This window comes from Mustela nigripes, chromosome 14 (assembly GCF_022355385.1).
Source record: "Mustela nigripes isolate SB6536 chromosome 14, MUSNIG.SB6536, whole genome shotgun sequence".
NCBI lineage: Eukaryota > Metazoa > Chordata > Mammalia > Carnivora > Mustelidae > Mustela > Mustela nigripes.
The window spans coordinates 106292955-106302635 of record NC_081570.1 but is presented as its reverse complement, the minus strand read 5'-3'; the positions used below and the strand labels follow the sequence as shown (position 1 = coordinate 106302635).

The following is a 9681-nucleotide window of genomic DNA, read 5'->3' as shown; positions in this document are numbered from 1 at the left end:
AAAAAAAAAAAAAAAAAAAAAAAAAAAAAAAAAAAAAAAAAGCACACTCCCCACTGAAGCCAGATGGGGGGTCCTGATCCCAGAAACTTGGGATCATGACCTGAGCCGAAGGCGAATGCTTAACCGACTGAGCTACCCAAGTGTCCCTAGCATACTTTTTAAAAAAGATTTTATTTACTTGGGGCACCTGGGTGCTCAGTCATTAGGCATCTGCCTTCAGCTGAAGTCATCATCCCAGCAAGCGTCCTGGGCTGGAGCCCCTGCATTGGGCTTGGCAGGAAGCCTGCTTCTCCCTCTCCCCTTCCTCCTGCTTGTGTTCCATCTCTCACTGTTCTCTATCAAATAAATTAATAAAATCTTTAAAAAAATGTTTTATTTATTTAAGAGTGTGAGAGAGCATGAGAGTGGGGTGAGGGGCTAAGAGAGAAGCAGATTCTCCGCTGAGCAAGGAGCCCCATGCAGGGCTCAATCCCAGGCACATTTAGTACACATTTAAAAAGTCTATGGAGCGGCACCTGAGTGACTCATTCAGTTAAGTGTCTGCCTTCAGCTCAGGTGGTGATTTCAGGGTCCTGGAATTGAGCCCTGCATGGGGCTTCCTGCTCAGCGGGGAGTTTCTCTTTCAAATAAATAAATAAAATCTTTGTGAAGATTTTATCTTTAAAATAAATCTTCAAAGATTTTATTTATTTTATAGAGACACAGCAAGAGAGAACACAAGCAGGGGAGGTGGAAGAGGGAGTGAGCTGAAGGCAGACACTTAATGACTGATCCACCCAGGTGCCCCATTAAATAAACTCTTTTTTTTTTTTTTTAAGATTTTATTTATTTATTTGAGAGAGAGACACAGCGAGAGAGGGACCACCAGCAGGGGGAGTGAAAGAGGGAGAAGCAGGCCTCCTGCCAAGCAGGGAGCCCCATATGGGGCTCGATCCCAGGACCCTGGGATCATGACCTGAGCTGAATGAAGGCAGATGCTTAATGACTGAGTCACCCAGGTGTCCCTAAATAAAATCTTAAAAAATAAAAAATAAAAAAAGTCTGTGGGGGCACCTGGGTGGCTCAGTGGGTTGAGCCTCTGCCTCTGTCTCGGGTCATGATCTCAGGGTCCTAGGATTGAGCCCTGCATGGGGATCTCTGCTCGACAGGAGCCTCCTTCCCCACTTCCCTCTCTGCCTGCTTCTCTGCCTATTTGTGATCTCTGTTTGTCAAATAAATAAATAAAATCTTTAAAAAAAAAAAAAAAAAGGTCTGTGCAGCAGCACTTATGGAGGGGCACCTGGGTGGCTCAGTTGGTTAAGCGTCTGCCTTCAGCTCAGGTCACGATCCCAGGGTTCTGGGATCAAGCCCTACATCCTGCTCCCTGCTGAGTGGGGAGCCTGTTTCTTCCTCTGCCTGTTGCTCTCCTCGCTTGTACGTTCCCCCTCTCTCTCTCTGTGAATTAAGTAAAATCTTTAAAAAAAAGTCTATGGAGATATTGTAAATAATACAAAATATAGTGACTGTTAAAAAATGAGATGAGGGCACCTGGGTGGCTCAGTGGGTTAAGCCACTGCCTTTGGCTCAGGTCATGATCTCAGGGTCCTGGGATGGAGCCCCGCGTCGGGCTTTCTGCTCAGCAGGAAGCCTGCTTCCCTCTCTCTCTGCCTGCCTCTCTGTCTACTTGTGATCTCTGTCAAATAAATAAAATCATTAAAAAAAAAAAAAAGAGAGAGAGAGATAATGAGGGCACTGGATGGCTTGGCCAGTTAAGCATCCAACTTTTGGCTTTGGCTCAGGTCATGATCTCATAGATTGTGGGATTGAGCCTCATGACAGACTCTGCACTCAGCGGGGAGTCTGCTTGAAGATTCTCTTCTTCTGCCCCTCCTCCTACACTCTCTCCCTCTCAAATAAATCAATCTTTTTAAAAATTAGATAGTTAGGGGGCCTAAGTGGCTCAGTCATTAAGCGACTGCCTTTGGCTCAGGTCATGATCCCAGGGTCCTGGGATTGAGCCCTACCTCGGGCTCCTTGCCCGGTGGGAAGCCTGCTTCTCCCTCTCCCACTCCCCCTGCTTGTGATCCCTCTCAGTGTCTCTGTCAAATAAATAAATAAAAGCTTTCAAAATATTTTAAAAATGAGATAATGAAAAATAGATGCTATAAGATTAATTTAATTCAACCTGGAGTACGGAGAACTCTTCTTTGAACAGAGATGTCCCCTTAGCACTATGTCAGAAGCTGTTCAGTTATGGGGCACCTTGATGGCTCAGTCGTTAAGTGTCTGCCTTCGGCTCATCCCGGGGTCCTGGGATGGAGTCTCTCATTGAGGTCCTTGCACAGCAGGGAGCCTGCTTTCTCCCTCTGCTTGCCGGTCCCCCTGCTTGTGCGCTGACAAATAAATAAAATCTTTAAAAAAAATACACACGCGCACACACACACACACACACACTCCCCCCCCCCCCAATAATGGGTGATCACTTCAGAGAAAAATAGACTGGGTTGGATGTGGTTTGAATTTAATATAAATAGGATATTAGGGAATCCTTTCATTTGAACAGAGATCCAAAGAATACCTGGAGGAAGAGCAAGTGGAAATGTCCCGAGGCAAGAAGGTATTTAAGAACATGAAGTCCAGACACTTAACGACTGAGCCACCCAGGCACCCCAAGAATACAGTTTAATCTTGAATGTATTTTATTTAAGATTTTATCATTTATTTGACAGAGCGAACACAAGCAGGGGGTTAGGCCAGAGGCAGAGGAAGAAGCAGACTCTCTGAGTGGGGAGTTCCACACTGGGCTCAATCCCAAGATCCCTAGATGGTGACCTGAGCTGAAGTCAGATGCCTAAGGGTCACCCAGGTGACCCTCCAGCTTTATTATCCTATGGTCTCATTTGGTTTCCTCTTCCCCTAGCAGGCCTTCCCTGCATTGGGATTGCAGGGTTCCTCTCTAGAAGTAGCAGCGATTGGGGCTCACCACTAGAGGGACCCTCTGACTGTAAGAGGGTATTTACTGCATGCACTCAGCAGTTGCATGGGTAAGTTGAAGAGCGAGTGACCAGGTAACAGTGTCAGAAAGACCACGTATGCCTAAAACATGTTTGGATCCAATTCCTGTTAGGGAAAGAGTTTTCTCCTTATCCAGTCTAAAGGAGTGGCTTAAACTCAAATTCAAAACTTTGACAATCCCCAGTTCCTCCTTCACTCCAATTACTTGTTCTATCATAGTTTCATCATCACCTCCAGCCTCCCACACCACTTCACACCTAAATTATGAGTCTAATCTGCTTGTTCAATCCATTTTTACAGAACTCTGTCAACAGATTAGTCTGAATTATTTTGATCATGTTCTACTTAGAGGCAAAAAAACATTCTACAGTTCATTTCCTACAGTTTGAAATAAAAAAATTCCTGGGATACCTGGGTGGCTGTCATTAAGCGTCTGCCTTTGGTTCAGGTCATGATCCCAAGGGCCTGGGATCAAGCCCTCCATCGGGCTCCTTCTCTCCCACTAGCCCTGCTTGTATTCCTTCTCTCGCTCTCTCAATCTGTCAAATAAAATAAAATATTCCTCAGCCTAGGGGCCCCTGGGTGGTTCAGTCAGTTAAACGTCCTCCTTTGGCTCAGGTCATGATGCCAGGGTCCTGGGACCAAATCCGAGGTCAGGCTCCCTACTCAGTGGGGAGTCTTCTCCCTCTCCTTCTGCATACTCCCATCCTGCTCAGGCTCAAATAAATAAAATCTTAAAAAACAAGGGCGCCTGGGTGGCTCAGTGGGTTAAGCCGCTGCCTTTGGCTCAGGTCATGATCTCAGCGTCCTGGGATCGAGTCCCGCATCGGGCTCTCTGCTCAGCAGGGAGCCTGCTTCCCTTCCTCTCTCTCTCTGCCTGCCTCTCTGCCTACTTGTGATCTCTCTCTCTCTCTGTGTCAAATAAATAAATAAATAAATCTTAAAAAAAAAAATCTTAAAAAACTATCCCTCAGGGGCGCCTGGTGGCTCAGTGGGTTAAGCCTCTGCCTTTGGCTCAGGTCATGATCCCAGAGTCCTAGGATCGAGCCCCACATCAGGCTCTCTGCTCAGCGGGAAGCCTGCTATCCCCGCCTCTCTGTCTCTCTGGCTACTTGTGAAAAAAAAAAAAAAAAAAACAATTCCTCAGTCTAGCTATCAGTGAGGCTTCCACCTCCACCTCCGCCAAGATTCTTACTCAGATCTCCTCCACCATTGCGTCCAGTGTGGGTTCTCCCTTGTTCTAAAAATAGAACCCTTCTGGGCGCCTGGGTGGCTCAGTGGGTTGGGCCTCTGCCTTCGGCTCACATGATCTCGGGGTCCTGGGATAGAGTCCCGCATCGGGCTCTCTGCTCGGCGGGGAGCCTGCTTCCTCCTCTCTCTCTCTCTGTCTGCCTCTCTGCCTACTTGTGATCTCTGTCTGTGAAATGAATAGATAAGATCTTTAAAAATAAATAAATAAATAAATAAAAATAGAACCCTTCTCATACGTTCATGTGCAACCTTCCCCAACACTTCTAGTCCACACTAACCTCTAATTTTCTTCCACCTAATATATTCTGTACCATTCTCTCAGAGAACGGAAATCCTAAACTGTAATCCATCTAAAACGTTTTTGTGTACACACAAATATGTGTGGTGCTCCTGTCAACTCTTGAAGGTCAAATACTTCTTTTGACCTCCAACTACCCAGTGAATTGCTCATTACCTGCTGCAGAAATATTCGCAGAATGATCTTAACAAAATAAGGGATAGTGCTGTGGAAAGAACACTCGTTAGTTAACTTGCTTCCCTCCAAACTTCCCCGCCCACATGCCTTAGAACAGGCACCCGCTCTTTGGTCTAGATTCCCATCCAAGTAAAAAAGCCTAACTAATAACGCAGTTTAACCTCACAGAAGAGGAAAACAACTGAAGGAAGCAGTTCCTGTGGTCTCCTAAGTGACACCTTAGCACCAGGTCAGGAGAGGAAAAGAGAGGGAATCCAAAGGCCAAATGATCTCAAGCTTTTGTGCCTCCTCCTTTGGATTCACAGATCCATCAGTTAAAGTAGGTTGCAACTCAGGCAACAGACCAACAGTAATTCCCTTCATATTCACAGCTTTTCAAAGTGAAGTTGATCAAGTGGAGAGGTGGCTGGAAGGTAGGGAATGAAGCTAGCACAGGTCTGCACCAGACTGAAGGCAACTGGCGAGGAGGCTGCATTTGCTCAGGGAAAGAACACAAATAACACTGAGCCCGAGCTGGGACGTGAGGTTGGACCAGATGGTGTTATGAAAAAGAAATCAGGAAGAAACAAGAGGTCTCTAAATAACTGATGAAAGTTTAATACATTAAAACCAGGTATTTATCACTTTTATATTGCATTTGCCGTATCTGAACAATACAAAGTGTAGGCAAATAGTGACACTTCATAAAAATGTTGATTCCCCATTCCCTTCCCTAAGACCCAGCCCCCTCAAATATTCCCTCCCACTCCCTACAGAACTCTGTCCTGAATAAAACACTTAAATACATCATAAATAGTAAATTATGAAAAAAAATAGCAAGAATTGTTTCTTTCCTTCTTGTAAAAAAGAACATGGCAGCAAAGACAGGCAGCCAGAAACTGGCTGGGGGTGTCTAATATAGACAGTTATTTGGGGGATGGGCTTACTATCGAGGTCGGGCAGGATGGAGATGGGACAGTATTCAACAATCTGCCTGAAATGCCAGACCCCCTAGTCCCCAGCCATGAGGAGGAGGATCAGGTGGGGAATCACAACTATTGGAGAGGGGGAACAGATTACACAGCTCTCATTTCCGAGTTCTCTGCACGAGAAGGGGCAGGGCATGTGGCACAGCTATGACCTCACCTAGGCAAGAATCTGCTGGCTCCCCATCAGTCTAAGTGAATATTCTCTAGCCTCACAGATACAGACTGCCTGTTAAAGGGACAGAGGTGTCTCCTCCCCACCTCAGCTCCTTGAAAAGCAGAACACTGTCGGAAAAGGTAGGAAGAGCAAGGAAGAAACCTCCTTTTGAGAAGGATCCAAATTCATTTAAGTCTTCATATTTAGAAAAACAAGCAGAATACATTTCAAATTGCAAAACACTAATAACTGTGATGGCCTGGCAGTGAGCAGGGTCCTGCCTAGCAAGGGCTCTGATCTTCTGGTCCCATGACTGCCCCGCTGTTTCAACAAAAGGGATAAAGATTACCCCATGTTCCCACTCTCTCCATTCCTTCAGCCTTAAGAAATTCATCGAGAGAGGAGGAATTAAAGAGGAGCTGCTCCTGGCAAAGCAGTTCCATACTTCCACTTCTCAAACATCAGGGGGTTCTGAGGGAGCCCCCAAAATAGGCATCTCTCCTGACACTTCTGCAGTTTTGATCTGAAACTAACTGGCTTCAAATTGTGTGCTGTGTGCTAGTTTTTCTTTTCCTTTTTTTAAGGAAAAAAAAAAAAAAAATTAAGGTGGGATTTGGCTTAACACCCTTATCCCCAAAACCTTAACAGAGATTACAAGGATCTTCTTCCAGAGAAAGCGAGAAGGTGGAGATAATGTGCCAGCCAGTCTGCCTGAGGAAATTTAAGAGTCCAGCTCCTGGTGAACGGTAGATGAAGAGGAAGAAAACCACCAAATCCAGCAACCCCACTTCCAGCAGGAAGAATGGGGGTTTGAAAACAATGCAGTTGTGGAAGCCAAGGCTGGCCCCTTGAAAACTTGTGCCATCTAATTCAGAAGTGGAGAAGATGTTGCTGTCCTCAACTGTCCGAGGCACTGGTGCCCATTCATAAGGAAGGGGAAGGAGAAGAGGTTCTTCTTCAGGAAGGAGGCAGAGAGCTCCCCCAGCCTCCATTATATTCCTTTTGTGATGACCACGAAGAAGAAAATTCAGCATTGCTGGGGCAAGGGCTGGCTTCTTGGGATCACCAAGCTGGCAGAATCTTGTTCCAGGTCTTCTGAATTTTTCTGCTCACTGGAAAGGGTAAGGGTATAAGGTTAAGGATATGGAGTATGAAATGCGGAGGCAGGAAGGGAATTCAAGTTCATTCCAGCTTGACTGGCAAAATTAAGTTTTCTATTTCATCCTTTGCTTCCAAGTACAAGGTCCCTACAAATTTTAAAAAGGCAAAATTGAAGGGGCACCTTGCAAATTAACTCCCTGTTCCACTTCATCAGTAATCCTCTTTATACCCTTCAAAGCAAGCATTCACCTCCCCCACATCCCAGACACTCACATGGGTGAACTCTGACTCTGCAACTTCAGGCTTTTCCAAGAGGGCTGAACTAGCAGAAGAAAAAAAAAATGGAGGCAGAGAGGAGAAGAATTAGAAGATAAGAAAGAGAAAGGACAGGGAAGGGGTGGGGGGGATGGGGCAGCTAGTGATGGACAATGGGGAGGGTATGTGCTCTGATGAGTGCTGTGAATTGTGAAAGACTGATGAATCACAGACTTGTACCCCTGAAACAAATAATACATTCTATGTTATTAATAATTTTTTTTTTTTAAAGAGAGAGAAAGGGCGCCTGGGTGGCTCAGTGGGTTAAAGCCTCTGCCTTCAGCTCGGGTCATGATCCCAGGGTCCTGGGATCAAGCCCCACATTGGGCTCTCTGCTCCATGGGGAGCCTGCTTCCTCCTTTCTCTCTGCCCACTTGCGATCTCTATCTGTCAAATAAATAAATAAATAAAATATTAAAAAAAGAGAGAGAGAGAGAGAAAGGACAATCCTCTCAAGTCAAATCTTATAATGCTTCTCCATATTTCACTTCAGGATCAACTCAGGATTCAGAAAGAGGCTAAGAAACTACCAGACTTAGAAGCATGTTGTTTTAATTAACTATTTAGCTTCCTGAGTACTACAAAAATATTTCCTAATACTCTCCCCTTCTTTCTTCAATTCCTAGATGTAGTAGGCACTCAGTGATTACTGCTGCCTGATATTTGTGCCATTGTGTAATTCTCTCCTCTTGAATGGGGACTAGATTTAGTGACTCTCTTCTAGAGGACAAAATGTAGGCCAGGTGATGGAACATCAATTCTGAGATTAGGTTACAAAAAGACCCTACCTAGCTTCCTCTTGGGCTCGAGTTCTCTTACTAACTGTTCGCTTTGAGGGAAGCTAGCTGCCACATGAAGAGAACATGTGACAAGGAACTGAGGGAGGACCACAGGCCAACAGCCTACAAGGAACTGAATCTTGCTAACAACCACGTAAATGAGCTTAGAAGTTGATCTTCCCCCAAGGCAAGCCTCCAGATGAGACTTACTGCCCTGACTCACAGCTTCACTGTAACCTCCTGAGAGAGCCTGAACCAGTCAAGCCACATAAAATCTGAAATAATATATGTTGTAGTTTTTAGCTGCCAAATTGAGAGTAATTTGTTACACAGTAATAAATAATATACATTTTTGAACGTGGAAGTAAAGTGCTACTGAACTAAAAAGTGGAAAAGGCTTTGGAAGAGGGAAATGGGCTTTAAGGAAAGTTTTAGTGGAAGTCTAGAAGTACCATGAACATACTGCAGAATCTTAGGCTTGATGAGTGAGTTGCCAGTGTGGGCTCAACAGAAAGTGAGAAAAATCTTATGGGATACTGAAGGAAAGGGCATCCCTGTAATGCAGTGGAACAAAGTTTTGTAACAATGTCATATGCAGTTATGTGAAAAGCAGAATATGTGTCTAACGGATTGGGTGATCTACCTAAGGAGAATCCTAAACAAAGTACTAAAGTTGTCACCTGGCTCTTTCTCCCCCGCCACCACCCGCCCCACCTGGTTCCCTCTTAATGCTTACAGTGAAACGAGAAGAAAAAAATTAAGGGAAGGACTATTAAATAAAAGGACTTTCAGGACCTGATGGTTTTGAAAATTCTGAGCCCCTCCAGATAGCAAACAATGCTAAAATTAAGAAATAGCTTGCAAGGAAGCACAAAACCTGGGCACTACCAGGAAAATGGGGTCTAGAGACAAAGCCAAGGGTATGACTGTAAAACATTTTCTAAGACTTCAGAAAAATCAAAGTTGGTTCCTTAGAGTACTATTCAATCATACATAAGGCCATTCAAAAAGATTAAAGTCTCCCAGATCCTCTCAACTTAACAGGATCTCTAAGCAGCACCTCTCAACTTAACAGGATCTCTAAGCAGCACGGGGCTTATGAAGAGGGTATCTGTGGGTGTGGCTTTTGTCTAGGGGACTGAATCTTATTGAGACTCACAGAAGGACCACAAAATCTTTGAGGGCATTATAACAGCAGAAACATTCACAGCTTGGACTGAAAGGGGCATACACAGTATAAAATTAAGAAACTACTGGACTCCAAAATAGGAAGCAGGCTGAGAAAACTACTAGCTGCAAACAACATTCTGGCTTTCATGAAAAAGGAAGACCCAGAAAGCAAAACCAAGAGGTCAAAGAGTGGAGTAAAGAGTAATGGGAGAATTACTCCCAAGCCTTTTCCCTGTATTTCGCCTGATCAAAGAAACTCAACAATTGCTGGATTTTGGACTAGCTATGCACCAGTGACTCCTCTGTGCCTCCTTCACTCTTCTCTTTGTACAGGAATGTGTTCAGTGTTATCTACTTACTGCCTCACCACTGTCTGCTGGGTGTATAGGGAGAAAACAGCTGTCTCTAGTTTCACAGGTCCAAAGACTGAGAGCAACTATACTCAAGGAACAGTACCTGGGGAGCTCCTCCAAA

General features: G+C 44.8%; 1 protein-coding gene across 5 annotated transcripts in view; it reads right to left on the bottom strand.

Moving 5' to 3' along the window:
- Positions 1 to 6712: 6712 nt before the first annotated feature.
- Positions 6713 to 9681, bottom strand: part of PIP5K1A (phosphatidylinositol-4-phosphate 5-kinase type 1 alpha) — a 39022-nt gene continuing 36053 nt past the window's right edge. For 2 of the 5 annotated variants that reach the window (XM_059376116.1, XM_059376120.1), the window contains 2 exons: positions 7217 to 7265; positions 6864 to 6954 (listed from right to left, as the gene is read on the bottom strand). In XM_059376116.1, coding sequence (XP_059232099.1) covers positions 6952 to 6954; positions 7217 to 7265 — 52 coding nt within the window. In that variant the 3' untranslated portion in view covers positions 6864 to 6951. Of the gene's footprint in view, positions 6955 to 7216; positions 7266 to 9681 lie in introns of all 5 variants that reach the window. The other 3 variants (XM_059376121.1, XM_059376117.1, XM_059376118.1) reach the window with 3 other exon arrangements.